Source organism: Andrena cerasifolii, chromosome 15 (assembly GCF_050908995.1).
Source record: "Andrena cerasifolii isolate SP2316 chromosome 15, iyAndCera1_principal, whole genome shotgun sequence".
NCBI classification, from domain to species: domain Eukaryota; kingdom Metazoa; phylum Arthropoda; class Insecta; order Hymenoptera; family Andrenidae; genus Andrena; species Andrena cerasifolii.
The window spans coordinates 2,340,330-2,357,769 of record NC_135132.1 but is presented as its reverse complement, the minus strand read 5'-3'; the positions used below and the strand labels follow the sequence as shown (position 1 = coordinate 2,357,769).

Here is a 17,440-nt window from a genome sequence, read left to right as displayed (position 1 = left end):
TTTAAAGCGATTTTCATTTTTTTCTGAAAGGAGAAGTTATGCAAGACTTCATTTTAAGAAACAATCGTATAAATTTTTTGAATTACCGCCAAGCCATTTTGTCTTTATAACCACACTTGGAAAGTGTAAAAATGAAATCAATAAGAATATTACTACTGTTGGTAACTGATTTAATTCAATAACAAGGTGTTCCAAAATTGTGGGACAATCCTAAACACGCAATATCCTGATGCAAAAAGACATCGAAAAGTCCTTTACCGTTTTGGGATCCGACGCTTCGTTCTCGAGATATTAACAGTTGAATATTAGCAGTCGAACTCCCGGACCGCGCGGTTGAAAGCCGAAACAGCTGATGCGGAGCGGTGACCTCTACCGCGCACACGCAGGAGCGCACCCGTAGATACAGACCCACGCACACAGTAGAGCTGACCGCGCTGGTTCAAACCGTGGATACTGGAAATGAACTAGCATGATCGGCTCGACTGTATGTGTGTGTGTGGACCTGTATATATACGCGCCTCCTGCGCGCTCAGTTGATTCGGCTTTAAACTGCCCGGTCTGGATGTTCGAATGCTGACTTAAACGCTATTTTAGTTAGTATGTATTTTCACTGATTTAAGGGGGTATTCTACCCAAAAATTCGATTTCCTTTTTTTGATTTTCTAATAGTTTAGGGTTTCGAAAATATGTCTCTAAAATATTAAGGTGAAATTCGAAAAACTCCCAGAGTAGTTATAGGGGCTTAAGGCCGCAAGCGTGGCCGGCAGTCGTTCCCTCGACCCTTGTATCTAAAGAGGCTATGACTGCCAGCAGAGAAAAGACAGCTGCCCAACATGATTTTTTTTTGAAGCTGAGGAAGGTTTCCTCTACAGTCCTGGTATACCAGATTAGAGATAAGTTACAGAAATTAGTTGTTTTCTACCGTAACTTCAGTCGTATAGTTCGTAACTGCATGAAAAACTTTAAACGTGTTTTTCTCGAAACAATATTTTTAGATCTGGCGCACATTTTTCTCAAAAACTACTGGACCGATTGAGCTAAAATTTCACACACATTCAAAGTGAATGTGTACCTATAGCCCGAACTAGAATTATACCAATAGTTTTAATACAACCTCCCCCACACCTTGTTTTAGCTCAAGAAAAGTTGAAAAAATCAAATATAAATTTTTAATCAGCTGCGATTTCGGTAACAATGTCCGGAATTGGTTACATCTAGTTCGAGCGATAACTACATTCATATAGATTAAAAAAATCTTTGGTACTTTCGTTTCAGATGACTAGGACGGCCGCAATTGGTGCGCCTGATGGGGCCGGTTTTTAATGACATGGCCTGCGTTTCGGCGTGTAACTTGTACAAATTTCAATGTAAAGCATTCAAAAAATTTGTGTTGATGGTTCAAACACTACTAAATATGTGTGCGAAACCCCTGCCCTGTAGGTGCGATAGGTTTTCCAGAATTAATTTCCAAATATCACCTTCAAAAACGAGTATCTAGACTAGAATATCCCCTTAACCGCGGACTTCCACAAACTGTCGAACTGAGGTGCACCTGGCGGAATAAAGTGCCAGCTGAGTCTTTCTGTTAACACGTATTGATGTATAATGGAGTTTGACCTAGCATCGAAAAAAGACATGTAATTCGCGTAATTCCCGGTCGGCACCAACAAAGTTGGTTGCGTTATCCGAATTATGATGCAATATAATATACAGATAATGTCGTCATTAATTACTGTAAGAGAAGATGCGACCTTACATAAAACAAGATTAAATAACATGTGCCGGGCATTAAGATTTAGTCCAGCATAGGATAGAACAATAACTGCTTCACAGTTTTACAAGTTGGTACTACAAATTAGACACAGTACGGTATAGCATAGTAAAGTCTAGTATTGTTGAAGATATTAGCCGTTACGCAGTTGCATTAATTAGTACCACATATTAGACACAATGAAAACATAGATCTTTGAGTATTAAAGCGACACGAAAAGTCAGTACAGTAATCCCTTCCCATATGCACGCAGCGGACATGAGCATCGTGTCAATAGCGGGGTATCTAATACTTTTGCAAGCCAGTTATTTAGCACCTAATTACCTACTTCACGTCTGACTGAGTTCCCGAGAGTAGCAGTGAACGCGATAGAATAATAGCGAGAAAATCTCGACCTACTGAATTACCCCGCTAATGAAAATTTAAAATTTCATATTTCTCATTAAACCTTTACGGGAATAGTATCGATGGATTGGCAAGGTTTACCCGACGGAAATTCGTTTGAACGTGACCTAGTTCAGACTATGCTTGATTATACGAAAAGAGCGCGCTCTGTTGCTTGCGAGCAGAATCAAGAGCAACGGTAAGCCCAGTTCCTCCACCATGTTTAATAGGTGCCGTAGGGTAAAGGCTCCTCCAGACGCTGATGTATGTTGCAGTGAAATGTTGATGCATGGATCATGATGCAGGTTTCATGATGCATGTTGCTACGTCTGTAGATCGGTTTCTGTGTTTCAGCAACAGAAGCAGAACTGGCATCTTGCTCATCAGCTAGGCGCGTGAGCAAGATGCAAGAGTCATGTAACCTGCATCGTGATGCATGCGATCAGTGTTTCACTGCAACATGCATCAGCGTCTGGATGTCCCTTAAGTGTTTTCTTTGTAAGGCGGGATTGATGATAGGCAGGAGCTTTTCCAGCACGTATTGGATCGAAATGAGCTGAAACCCAAAAAGTTGACTATCTACTTTCTTTTTCGAAAGTATAGTCATTTTTAGATATCTTATCTTTGAAAGGAACCAACAGTATTTTGTCGCATTTACGTATATATCAGGGCCATTCATGCGAAATTGGACACTTTTCGGAGTAACATTTCGGATGTTGGTGAAACTCGAATATGTTGTAGTTTTTAGTGATATATAAACGTATCTCGAAGGATTTTTGAAAATTTTAAACATTGTGGATGTTACAGCTCTATGAAATATAGTGTTGACCTTTTTTAATAAATTATAACTCTTGAACTAAGAAACTGATAGAAGTGAGCTTTTGAGAGCTTACAGTGGATATATAAGAGTACCTAATAAAAATTATTTCACTCTAAAAAAAACAAATTTTTTACCATTTTTTTTGCAATAATCATATGGTATACTATGACCTTCAAGGCCAGACAAGGTAAGGTTAGAAATGGAAGAAAGAAACTCAATCTACTAGATAGATAGTTTCAATATATTTATTTCATTCCTAACCTTGTGTGGCCTTGAAGGTCATAGTATACCATATGGTTATTGCAACAAAAAAAAATTTGTTTTTTTTTTAGAGTGAAATAATTTTTAATAGGTACTCGTATATATTCACTGTAAGCTCCCCAAAGCTCATTTTTATCAGTTTCTTAGTTCAAAAGTTATAATTTATTGAAAAAAGGTCAACACTATATTTCAAAGAGCTGTAACATCCACAATTTTTAAAATATTCAAAAATCCTTCGAGATACGTTTATATATCACTAAAAACTACAACATATTCGAGTTTCACCAACATCCGAAATGTTACTCCGAAAAGTGTCCGATTTCGTGTGGAATGGCCCTAATATAATAAGATTAGGGTTACAGTACGGACGTGACTTTTCGCGATTTTTCGGAACTGGCGGTCATACGGTGTACAATCCGTGATTTCTAAATTAGCCTTTTATGGAAGGAAATATTCCAACTTCTAACTGCGATTTTATTGACAACTTCTCTCTCTCTCTCTTTCCCTCTGAAAGCTTTAAGAGTATTGATATTGATAGTAGCAATGGCTACGATTTACAATACGTTGTAAATCCAGGACTGTGGAACGTTTTACTCACCACCGAGGTAATAGCCTTTTTGCAAAATTATACAAGGTGTTCTCGAACTTGCGTTCAAAATTGTATCAGTTAATTCTAAAAAAGATTGTGAAACACAAATAATATATGATTACAAGGTTGGCAATTAAATAGTTTAAGAGATATTGTTATGCTGTTCCTTTAAACCGATTTTGATGTATTTTCGTTAAAATCATTTTTACAATGCAAAAGCTATAAGTAAATTATTCTGATATTTTCAATGGGACATCAACAGTGAAACACATTTTTGTACACATTCAGTTTATCGGTACAGTATTTATTCGCTAAGGCGCCGCCGGTGAGCTCTTAACGTAGAGGGGACACGATTCCGAGCGGTTGCTTATCGCTTCCTTCTTGCCGAAGGTGAGAGCGAGTCAGGGGGACTAAAAGCAAGCGAGGAACGATACGAGACAGGCCATGCGCTGATACTTTCAGGGGGCCTGCGTCGAGCTCTTAACGAAATGTGTGGAGCCGTTTTCGTGTAAGCGCTCACGCTCTGATCATCATCAGTCCCGCCTTACAAGACAACACTCACACTATGGTACCTATTGCATATCGTAAAAAAAAACATTCCACAAAATTGTTTATAACATTGAAAATTTATGTTGACTTTTTACATCATATTCTGTTCGCTGAAAGGACAAAAAGTTTGAAAAGAACCACTTTTCGCACACGCATCGTTTTCTCAAAAACGTGAAAAACGGTTTCATCCAATACATGAATCACTTCATCCATGTCAAAACTTTATCAATTTTTTGTAAGAAACGGTGCGTTTTCGACACATACGTTCTTCTTAGACTTGTTCTCCTATTAGTGAGCAGAATCTGTTGATGTAAAAAAAAATTAAAATTAACGCCTAGGGTTGACACCCTGGGCGTGAGCCACCCATAAGTTGATTTTGACGCCTTGTACCTTCTACAGCACTTCTGTATATGCAAAATAAATGCTTTTTCTCCAAAGCCGACTTATAAACTATTTTTTCCTTAAAATATTATATCTGAACAACAACTCTGTAGATGTTTAGCTTCGAATATTGAAATTTGTAAAAGTAACAATTCTTTGAAGATTTACTTCGTTTTTCCTCGACATATGATAATCTATAATTTTTTCACAATAACTTTGATAAAATTTCAATAAAAAAAACTATTGGAATACATTCTAGAGATCTTGAAATTGACCCATGATTTTATTTCATTGCGATTGGATTCTTTAGATGAGAATGGCAGTCGTTCAAAATTTGCTCTGGGTGTGAGTCATCCAGGTATGTCAAAGTTGATCGAAAAAACAGGTGTGTCAACGAAGGGTTAATTTTCAATGTTATAAACATTTTTGTGGTGTTATTTTTTACAAATCTCCATCGATCGAGATGTGTAGATACACCCCTGTAAGCAGTGACCATCAGTTTTTTAACACCCTGTACAATGAAAATATTTTCATTCTAATAAGTAAAAAGGTCAAGTTGAAATAAATGTCACCTTGGTGTATTCACATAATATGGTGTAATTTTTTAAATATTACCTGGTAACTACCTACAATTCAAGGTCAATGAAGATCATATGTGAACAAAATTGTCCATATGATTTTCCAAATTGGCAGGAAAGGGCATCTTTCACTTTAATACATTTAAAACCCCTCTGAGCCACTAAACTATTGACACATTGCATTATTTCGAGAGATTGCAGTAGAACATAAACCACAATAATTCGTTTTTTCGTATTCTGTTCTGTTGTAGACTTTTAACTACGCTCCAAAGAAAATAAGGTAAAAATGTTGTTTAGGGGACCCACCTCCAATGACCTTGACTTTGACATGTTATAAAAGTTACTCATAAAAGTTATTAACAAAATAACTTTTCAACCAACAACGAGCGACGGCCAAAACCTTCTGAAGGTCACTCAGGAGGGTGACCCTGACAACAGGTGTCAAGGTCAAGGTCATTGGAGGTGGGTACCCTAAGCAGCCTCTTTACCCAAAATAATGTCAAAGAATTAAATCTGAACATGATACTGACCAATTTACGTTCCTTATAATGTACTATATCCTATATTGATCACATCAGGTTTACAACAATTACATCGAAATACATAGGCGAAAGGTGGGATAGTTGATCAGCGGGGATACATGATCACATCAGTTTTTTAATTAATATATTGGCAATCTGTGCCTGCTGTCACGCTATCGTGGCAATGTTTGCATTCTCGCAACACTTGACGTTGCAGTTTTCTTTTTGGAGTAAAGAATAATCTTTTTAGAAGCTTCGATGTTATTTGCAGCCAAAAAGTAAATATTTCGGTCTGCTAGATCTTCTTGCTTTTCGAATAAATGTTGCATTTTCAACGATTTGAAATATATTAAGTAAAACCAGCAATTTCTGGCCTATTAATGCTATTTATTGATTCAGCTAAATATTTAAGGTAAGTTTCATTTTTTATCTTTTTCAAATCGAGTGCATTGAGGGATACTTGGTCAGTGTGTGAGGTGGGACACTTGAACAGCTGAAAATGCCCCAAAAAGAACCATAGAACGGCTGAAGAAACAGAATAATACGGCAGAGAAAGTGAGCGCAAAAATCTTTTTTTCATCAGCATCTTAATCAGATGATATCTACGTGAAATGTCTTTTAAGAATGCATGTATGTTGTTTTATGTCGTAGAGTTTAATTCTTCGGTGTTCTGTTTTCAGTAATTCTTTCAGATTAGTTATGTGTAGTTTACTTTCTTCTTATGATATCCCTTTTATTTCATGTTATTGTCAAAGATAATAAATATTTTTTAGAAAGTTAATGTGTTATTTACTCTCAAAGTTCACTGATCAAGTGTCCCTAACCTTTTGATCAAGTCTCCCCTTCAGCAGGGGTGACCGGGTATGGTTGTCCCATTTTCATATTTTGATTTTTTTATGGGTTATGGCTGCAGGGAAGTTCATTCAAACTTAGATTAATATAAACTACGTACGTTCGACTCTATAAAAAAAATTGGTCCTGTGGATTTTGTCAACCAGATTAGGAGCTAATTCACATTATTGGGATCTGACATTCGTCACCATGACATCTGGTGGCAGAAAGTAGAAGCGCTCGATGGGTACACATTAGGGCGGAGCGGGAAAATTAAATTTGAATTTTCAGTTGGCCTGGGTGCGGCATAGTTGTCTTTTGATTAACCAAACACAACTGTAAAAAACTTTTGGAAAATATTCATGTCTGCAGGTTCCTTTTTCACCTAAAAATGATTATATAGTCATACTATATAGGCGAAAAATTAAATTTAAATTTTCAGTTGGCCTGGGTGCGGCATAGTTGTCTTTTGATTAACAAACACAACTGTAAGAAAACTTTTGGAAAAATATTCGTGTCTGCAGGTTCCTTTTTCTCCTAAAAATGATTATATGATCAGCTAATATGCAGACATGAATATTTTTCCAATTTTTTTTTTACAGTTCTGTTTAGTTAATCAAAAGACAACTATCCCGCACCCAGGCCAACTGAAAATTAAAATTTTCGCCTATACAGTATCGCTCCGCCCTATTGTGCATAACGTCACTGCCAGAAAATGTTGAAATTCAGTCATTAAAATTATTTGTCAGCTCTCAAATTTGTACAAGTATATTGAGAATACTCCTACAATCACAACCTACATAATTAAATACAAACAAAGCAAACCATTATTATTATTTTAATAAAAAAAGCAAAACTATGATCAACTATCCCACCTTTCCCCTACAGGTTGAAATTAGCAAGGTGAAAGATGTTCACAAACAAATGAAAATAAGCCTGCGATATCTAACAGCCTAAATAAAATGACATTTTCTATTGACTACATTATGATCTCCGTTGACCTTCAATGATCTTGAATTGTAGATCCTTGACCTTGAAGACAGCTACCAGATATTATGTACCTAGTATTAAAAAAACTGTAGCACTCTATGTAACCCAACTAAGCTGATTTTCATTTTTCTCTGACACCTTCATCAGAAACGAAACTGTCTTCATTATATCGTAGCAATTTCTTTTTGAGGCGCTATGGCAGGAAAGGTGAAGAAAATAATTGAAGGTATGAAGTTAAGAGGGACGTTCTGTGTGGGCAATTGGGCACAACGCGATAATCAACAGATTGTGACGTGAGTGAACCGAAAGAACAGGTCTCAAATCATTCTAAGGTATTGCTTCGAAATTATTCCTTAATAGAAGATGGACTTACTTTGCACGATGCACGCCGCCAGCAGCGCTGCTTCACCTGGACTGCAATAGAGTCGTCCATGAAGAAGGTCCCTCTTGAGCTGCTGGTAAACCTGATACCTAGTTATTTCTTCCTTCAACCTTAGAGGATCTGGTGGGTAGAATTTCACACGAAAACTAAACAGAATCGGGTCCATGTCTGGAACACAGTCATGGTGAGAAGCGGGACGCGCCTACAAGTATGCTTTTGCCTACGTGTGTAAAAAGAATATTGTTACTCAAAGGTTTTTCCTGGACAAAACAATCGCAGAAGGCTTGTTTAGTTTTTAATATTAATAATTAAGTATACGATTTCAAATGAAACTTTTCCTTGCAATTCGAGTGACATGAACATGTCAGATTTGTATATCTCTCGTCCTTCTTTGTGTCTCTTTCAACTGCTGGATCAAGGTCTTCCTAAACTATTATATTACAAGTTTCACTTATTTTAAAACATAGCGAAATCTTTGCCCACTTTCGAAAGCGAATTCAATTTGTAGGCCTAACTTTTTGCGGCGATTCAAGTTTCTTTACCGAAATCAACGCGTACTGGATTTCGTCAAATGTACCTGGCCAGTACAGTGGGTCGTTAAAGTTTAAAACTTTCATGTGACATCGACCCACGGTAACTGAATATAGAGGGAAAAGGGGCATAGCAATCGAAGCCTTGGTCACAGCTGTTCGCTGCTGCATACAATCCAATTTACGTGCTTTCTTCTACATTACATTTATTCTACTTTGTACAGGCAGTAGGAGAGACGAATTAATTTCTGTCATATTTTAAATGTAGTGTTTAGTATTTATAGTATAGTTATAAAATACGAAATGAGATTAAAACATAATCGAAATTATAAGAATGTTGATAACAGAATGGTTCCTACAAAATAATTAATAAAAAAACGTAGGAATATCTACACAGTATTCTCACATACAACAGAATGTTATTATCAATCCTACCAGTGTGTATGTCACAAATATCTCTGTTGCTGTTGATGATACCAAAAAATGTTTGAAGAAAAAAGTAGGTACTCCGAAAAAGGCAAATATGGCGATAGGAAAGGATTGTCGTAGAAGCCATTTTTAAGGACATTTCAAAGACATTAATATTTTTTCTTGAGAGAATCTATACATTTTTGGGTCTTGTGTATTGTAGCTAACACCAAGATGAGTTTAATCATGCATCATTATATTATCTGAAATCACCTTGAACTTACACATTCTAAATGAGTTTAGAGCTTACAAGGGGAGGACACCATGTGGTAGACACTATTTGATGAACCTTGGCACGATGGATCTATGTGGAAAATAAGTAAGTAGGTGTCCGAGCGTTTCTGCCAATGGGCCTTAATAACAGAGATATTTGGAAATTATTAAAATTTTCAAAGTGGCCGTGGGATTTTATTGGGTAAAAATCCCGCACTACCCTGGCGCCCCCGGGGGATTCCCCTCTGAAGGAGTCGGGGTGCCCTTTGAAAATTTCCCCAAGTAAAAAAAAAAATTATAAAAAAAATAATTTATAAAAAAAATTGTAACGTTTTTTTTTTAACGTGGAGATATCTTCAAAAGGCACCCCGACTACTTCAGAGGGGAATCCCCCGGGGCGCCAGGGTAATGTGGGATTTTTACCCATTAAAACCCCACGGCCACTATGAAATTTTTAATAATTTACATGTAAAAATCTCTATTATTAAAGCCAATTGGCTGAAACGCTCGGAATCCTATTTACTTAGTTTGGACATAGATCCATCGTGCCAAGGCTCATAAAAATCTGTGTCTACCACATGATGTCCTCCTCTTGTTAGAGACTAAGATTAAACTATCATTCACTTTTACAAGAATACTTATCACGTTTGCTTCGTGTTCCCCTTTCCACTTTTATACGTTTTTTTGTTACACAAAAATAGATGGGCTATTACGGTTACAAAATCGCTTTTCGTACAATTATATTACTTTTTTAAACGTTGTCACTATTTTCCATAAAGTTACATCGATATTGTTTTTACTTGAGTAACGTGTAGCGAAACATTTATTGATAAATTTATAGATTATGTTAAACAATCGATGACAACAGATTTTTTAAAAGTAGCATGTTGTTGAACACGCGCTAGTAGAGTTTCAAAAGTGGAAGATAAAGGCTTGAGATAACGAACCTGGCATTTTAAAGCTTACATACGTTGTTTGACTTTAAATTTTTCAGATCAATGTCATTTTAAGATTATGTTGCGTGGTTGGACTCATTTTGACGTTAACCTCAATGTGTACTTCAGAGACAAAAATATGAAAAGCTTCTGCAAAGTTTCAGATTTTTTTTTAATTTTCGGGTTGCTAAAGTTCCCTTGTTAGTTATCGACTCTATTAGGAAAGTTGTGTATAAAGTGCAAAGGCAGATTCCTTGATTGGTTTGTTTTCAAAGTAAACATTCGGGGATTCTCAGCCAAAACTGTGCATACAATGCAAACCCCTCGGCGTGAAATCACGCCGATGCCATTCACAGTGGTAAGGATAATCCCCCCTTTTTACCTTCATATTTGGCGCCTTAAACTGTATAATATTTTTCTTTATACATTTTTTTCGTGTTATCAACAGGAACAGAAGAACTTTAAGTGCTCAAGACATTTGGTACACCCTATATATACGTATGTATAAGAAGGTGGCAAGATGGGATTATTGTTTATTTCACGTTGTTAGGTTACAAAAAACAGACACAGAAAAAAGACAGCTAAATTCTGCACAACACCAATAGCTACAGTCAGTTTATAGCGTCCTTATTTAGTGGCCATTTTTCTGTTTCTAACAATTGTGATCTGCCATCTTTTGAATATCAGCAAGTAATCCTCAATCAGATTGTGTCTTGAATATTATCAATTATTTATGTGCTTATGAATGTTATTCGTAAACAAATAAAGATATTATCATTCAATGAGTCTGGATGTAACATTCGGAGCAAGATGGGGACATTTCCAACGATCATTTTTAGATAAAATGGTACGGACGTACAGAAGAAAGACAGCGACAAAGTTGGACCAAAGACTGAATGAGGAAAGTCGTTGAAGCAATTGTGCATAAAAGGGCTAGCGTAAAGCAGCTGCAGCTTTGATCCCAAAACTGCATTGGAGAGAAAGGTGGCTCTCTATCGAGAATAATCCTCAACAAATGTTGATGACTAAATAGTTTGGGACCTTTACAAACTGTGTTTTCACTTGAAGAGGAGAAAGAACTAAAGTTAGATGAGATACTATAGTATCTAGAAATGGAAGGTGTATTATTTGGCCTATCCATAACTGATTTAAGAAGAGGCTTTTTAGTTACCAATGAAAAATAACAAAAAGCATAGATTTCATTCAGCAAAAGGGGAAGCTGGTTTGGATTGGCTCGCAGGGTTTATGAAGCAACATCAAGACTTGTCTCTTCGGAAGCCACCTTAGCAACGAGAACCATGGGCTTCAACAAAGTTGCGGTTTCAATTTTTTTTTGAACTACTGGGCCAGGTTTAGGATAAATATAAATTGACGACAGACCGAATATACAATCGCGATGAAACAGACCAAATTTAAAATTCAAAGTTATCTCCTCATAGGGCAGAAAACAAGTCGGAACTCTGACACCAGCAGAGAGAGGACAGACAATAACTATTGAAGATGAAGAACGAATTGATGAACGGTTGTGCACCTGGAGTTTGGCGAAGTGTGTCCTTCTTCAGGTTGAACGCAGTCTGATATATTCGTCCTACGGTTTAAACAGCTTGTGCAGTTTACAAATGCTTCCACAACTGACCCAATTCTATTAGTGTTTCATGGCCATGCAACGCATAGAACAGCGCTGTCCAAGGTGGCTCCCGTGAGAGCTTGGGGTTCTCCCACTCTCGTCCGCGTTGTCAGGGATACCGTGCGACGCTAACCGCGAGACGCTAGCCCGGCTAGCCCGTCATGGCGGTCTCCTTGACAACGGAAGGCACGCTATGCGAGAGAAAGATTGGAAGGGGAAGCAGGCGCTGGAGGGGCCCCAACGCTGGACAGCGCTGGCATACAAAGAACATGAGAAAATGGCGTTATGTTGCTTTGTTTCCCGACACACTCCACTCATCGCTTTCATCCATTGGAGGTAACACTAACGAAGCCTCTCATCACTTACTGCGATGTTGAGGTAGTTAACAGGCTACAGTCGAATCCGGGGCGTGTTGCCACGATATATCATTACAAAATTGTTTGAGAATGCATTGTTACAAACCGCCTCAATGACAACAGCTGCTAATGGATTTCGTTGTACAGGCATGTGGCCAATAGATCCTCAGGTCTTTCAAGGTAGTGAATGCATGCCTTCAAGAACTACCGACAGATCATCTCCTGAAGACACCGAAGGAGTTAGCAATTCAACATTTTTAGAGTCTGCAGCAAACCAGAAAGATGCAACTCCTGATTGGAAGTTTCCAAATTCAGTGAATGAAACAAGTGCATTTCAGAATCTACTTCCTAGAAACGCAATGTGATTTCCCGACGTGACGAAGACTGCAATTTAACAGATTCACCATACCGAAATAATTTGATAACTGAAACGAAGAAACGCGCCGTGTCTCGTAGACTGGACCTCAGGGAGAGGAAGAAGAAGAAAGGAAGAGCTACCGTTCCTCGGAAACGAAATAAAAATTCTTTAGAGGCAGACAGCAACGATGTCAAATGTATCTTTTGTGGCCACTTCTTTTCCGAAACAACAGGAGGATGGGTTAAGTGCTTAGAACCATAGACATATAGACGGAGCGTAAGCTGAGGGGGGTGTAAGACTCGCGGTAAGGGGAGCGATACAGGCAAATCGAGTAACGCAATGGATATGCATGCCGAATGCTCCGAAGCTAATCCGACGTGCCTCTATCTGACTTCTGCCTTTTCCCCTCCAAGCCTACCGTTCCCCTCGCCGATAACCCCAGCTTCTGCTCCGTCTATACATGCCTATGCTTAGAACAGGCCTGCCCTTTACGGTGCAAATACCTCCTGAAGTTCTGGGACCCGGGCAACTGCCGAGCGCGGGACTATTACGTTGCTAACCACAGCATGGACGCACACTCATGCAGTTCTCCCGCAGCTCTCGCAGCGGGTAACATTGGCACAGTCCCGCGCTAGGCTGTTGCCCGGGTCCTAGAACTTCAGGAGGTATTTGGACTGTAAAGGGCAGGCCTGGCTTAGAATGTGAAGATTGTGCATGTGCCGAAGAGGAAGACGAAAACATAGATATTGTGTATAGTGCCTCTACGAGCTATAGTGACTTAGGTGTGAGGTCACTCAGTGGGGTCTTAACCGATACCCTGCTGGGTACGGGCCGCCAAACGTACCTCCTACTACCTCTTGCAGGACTGTGTTTAGGGAAGACCAAGACAAAACTGGGGTCCTAAAGGGCAAAGTCTCCAACATTACTTCAAGACATGCAGTGATTTTAATTTAAAATAAGTTGTTAATATAAAATAATTTATATTACAACTGTTCTAATGCAGTACATATACCTTACTACAATGGATTTTTATTTAGTATGTGCTGACAACGAGACAAATTTTAATTGCCAGTAGCAAGGCTTAATTGATGTCTTTTAATATTGATAATCAATTTCTTCAATTTCTTTCTTATTTTATTAAAATCGAAATTATTTTACTTAATCTTTAGGGCCCCGGTTTTGTCCTGGTCATCCCTAAGCACAGTCCTGCAAGAGGTAGTAGGAGGCCACGTTTAGGGGCCCATACCCAGCAGGATATCGGTTAAGACCCTGCTGAGAGGCCTCACACCTAAGTCACTATAGCTCGTAGAGGCACTATACGTGTCTGACATGTGCAAAATAGATGCGCCCTGTGTACAAGGCATTGTCAGTATGTTTAAAAGTATTTTCTTGTCTTTTGTGTTAAGTTTTACAAGTTTATTTTAATATTTTTCGATAAACAGATGCTGACACTACGTTATGCAATATCTTTTATAGATACAACATCAATAAATATAGTATTCTAGAGCAATTTTTTCTTAGCGTTCCCATCTTGCTCTACCTTGCCCTACAGGGTGTAAAAGAATTATATGGGATGGTTGACACAGGTGATTCTATATCTCTGGATCGGTGGATATCTATTAAAAACATGTACCACAAACTTGACCTTGACCTTGAAATTCAGAACCAAAGTTTTTTTTATTGTAACGTGTTTGACTGACCAAAACGAGAAAAAGTGCTAGAGGAGCTATGTTCCACAGAATGTTTCAAGCAATGAATGACAAAAATGGTTCATGTGACACTTTTTATCCTCCGAAAGAGTAGAACAATAAAATAAAAGAATTGAATCTTGAATTTCGAGGACATGATCAATTTTGAGGCTTATTTTTTCAACAGATCTCCACCGATCCAGAGGTGTAGAATCACCTGTGTGAACCATGACATATAATTTTTTTACACCCTGAACTAACACTTAGAAATCACAAGATTGAATGATAAAAACTGTTGTGAACGAAAGTATAAATGGAAACAGTACTGCAATTAAATTAGAAAATGACTTTATAATTATCGTTTCTCAGAGAAACCTGACTTTTCACTGAAAATAACGTACGTTTTCTGTAAACTGTGTTTGAGAGAATATAATTTAATGATTATATTGGTATTGAAATAATTGTATACCGTAATAATTGGATCTTATGTTATTCCATATTCCTTTGTACATATTTTATATTAACGAAATAAATTGTACGTTTCCATTAACTGTTATATGTGAGCGATTACTAAAAACAATAACTAAAACACCTAAAACCGCTTAAGCAGATGTTTTGTTAAATGAGGTCTTTGTTAAAATGATATTGCAATAAAAATGCGAACCAACCTTTTACTTGCTTAATCGCCGTTTTTGCCAGATCTAACCAATGCTGAAACAGAATATTTTGATGTGTAGTGTACAATATAAAATGAACAATTAAAGGAATTAAGTAAATAGAAACCATTATTTGGTTGTAAAATATTGAAAGCGTTATGATTTGTAGACAGTATAAGAATTATTAATCGTAGAGTGGTTGAAAAGTATACGCGAGTAGCTCTGAATTAGAAATTCGTCAGATGATAAGTTTGAAGCTCAGATCAAGGTCGTCGGTTTACGATACACCATATAAGGTGGAGCATGCACACTGTCTTCACAGAGAGTTGGTCTACAATGCGAAATATAACTTTAGAACAATGGGTTAAGTAGAATAAACAGGGTGTCACTCTAATCTGGAACAATTCTAAATATCACCATTGTTTTTGATGGTACAATAAAGATGTAAGAGAACGAAAATGTGGTAATTATATAGAAAAAGGCACACCGCACCGATTTTGATGACCTCGAAATATGTTGTAAAGATCATCATTCTGAACAACTTTTTCCTAAACATGTTACCGTCGCTCGGCTTTAGTTTTCGAGATATTTGCAAAAAACTGTAATCGGTAGTTGGTTTGAGTTAGATGGTTTGGCGCCCCCTAACCTTCCTTTGTGGTCATAAATTTCGAGAATTCAAGATCATTTTCATTTTCTTGAATGGAAATGTATAGTAACATCTCGCTATAGGCTCATCTCAACCATGCGGTAAGCCAGGCCCGTTCAACTTTTGCTCTTGCCTTCGGAGAGCAACCGCGGGTAGTTGCGAGCGAAGGCAAGAGCGACGGTTGTGCTCCATCATGGGGACCTTCCGCTCTTGAGGAACGCGAAGGGCCTGGCTCGGTGCTTTCAAGAGCGAAGAGCAACTCGCGGTTGCTCGTGCGAGCAAATCCCTAGACAGACCTACGCTAACCGTTCGTCGCTACCCCACCACTTCTTGGAATCAGTGGCGGATTTAAGAAAAAAGGCCCAGGTGGCAAACGTTGAGGGGCCCATTTTTCGGGAAGATGAAGAGGCAGTTTACTAAAAGGGGGTAAATGTACAGAAAAGTATAGAAAAAAAGTGCTTGGATAAAATCATAATTTATTTTTTAAGACAGGGCTCTAGGGGTGGCTTCTGAGCGGGGAGCCTTCTCAACAGGGGCCCATTTTCCGAGAAACTAAAACGGTAGTTTACTGAAAACGGGCTCAGTGTAATAATACAGAAAAAGAATATAGTTTGAATAAAATCATAATTTTTTTTAAGGATGGGGCCCTGGTGGGCCTTCCGAGAAGGGGCCCAAGTGGCAAGTGCTCATCGGCCGCCCTGTTAAATCCGCCACTGCTTGGAATCCTTCGGTTGAGAGTGAGAAAACCCGAGAGCGAGCGAGAGCGGACGAAAGAGGCGATGCGACGTTACCGTTTACAAGAAATGGGCAAACAATTATTTCAAATAAAGGACGAAAATTTTATTCGAGACTCACGAATAAGAATAACCCGAGTCAATTTTTATTCGAAGCGCCATGATTGAATTAATTTAATCATGGGAATTCAATCGTTGGCCGCGAATAATTTTCTCGTATTCATTTATACTTTAGTCGATTGAAGCTCGACTAACTTTGGCGAGCCTTGAGACTCTCGAGAGCCTAAAGGGCTAGGCTACACATACGACAGTCGTGTCGTTTATGCCAGGGCCTACATAACATATGAAAGGTCGTTTTTTAACCTTTTTTTGTGAGTCTGTAATGAAAATTAAAAAAAAAAACATTTGTAGATTGAAGTAAGTTACAGACATGCTTAAAATTTCATCCAAATCGCGAAAATCCCGAAACCAGCGATTTTCGAAATTATTCTGCGATCTTTAAGCGTTCATAGCCCAGAGCAACTGTTGAGTCCCGAATGGTTTTAGGATCAGGTTAAAGTACATGGATGAAAGTGATGCCTAATAACTGTAACTCTTAGCTTTATTTATAACGCGATACAAACGTGCACGGCCGTTCCGTGTCACGTCCCAAGCCACGACTGGTCACCCAAGATGCCCGTGTGGGAGCGCTCCCGTCAGCGCTCCTGGGAGCATGCGCAGTCCCCAACAGCAACATTAACCGATTTTGATGAAATTTTAGGCATATACATATACAACTTCCTTCGATCTACAAACGGTTTTTTTTTTAAATTATCATTACAGGCTCACAAAAAAAGTTTAAAAAACTACCTTTACTATCTTTTTGTTATTTCGACCAATTCCATTTTTTGTTTCAAAACTACGAAATACGTCACTTAACAAACTAATCCTTCTAGCTTTTAAAAAAAAACTCATGCCGTTTGGACCAATTCTAAAAAAGTTATGCGATTTTAAAAAGCATCCAAATACTTTTTTTTATTAATTGTAGGTGATGCAAATATATACTCTCTGTCATTTAAGAAGGAACCTGCCGGCCGACGAGTTTAGACTGGTTCTGCGCAGGTTGACGCTCATTGGTGCCGGGAGAAGCCACTATTGGCTGTACCCCCACCAACGCTTTCTCGGAGCCAATG

At 38.2% G+C, this 17,440-nt stretch overlaps 1 protein-coding gene across 5 annotated transcripts in view; it reads right to left on the bottom strand.

The window, feature by feature from the left end:
- Nucleotides 1-17,440, bottom strand: part of Frmd5 (FERM domain containing) — a 193,738-nt gene that overhangs the window by 86,486 nt on the left and 89,812 nt on the right. For 4 of the 5 annotated variants that reach the window (XR_013087252.1, XM_076828201.1, XM_076828203.1 and 1 more), the window contains exons 3-4: nucleotides 14,901-14,943; nucleotides 8,049-8,225 (exon numbers count right to left, since the gene is read on the bottom strand). Coding sequence is in view for 4 of the 5 variants with exons in the window: in XM_076828201.1 (XP_076684316.1) it covers nucleotides 8,049-8,225; nucleotides 14,901-14,943 (220 nt within the window). In the remaining variant the exon portion in view is untranslated. Of the gene's footprint in view, nucleotides 1-8,048; nucleotides 8,278-14,900; nucleotides 14,944-17,440 lie in introns of all 5 variants that reach the window. The other variant, XM_076828204.1, reaches the window with a different exon arrangement.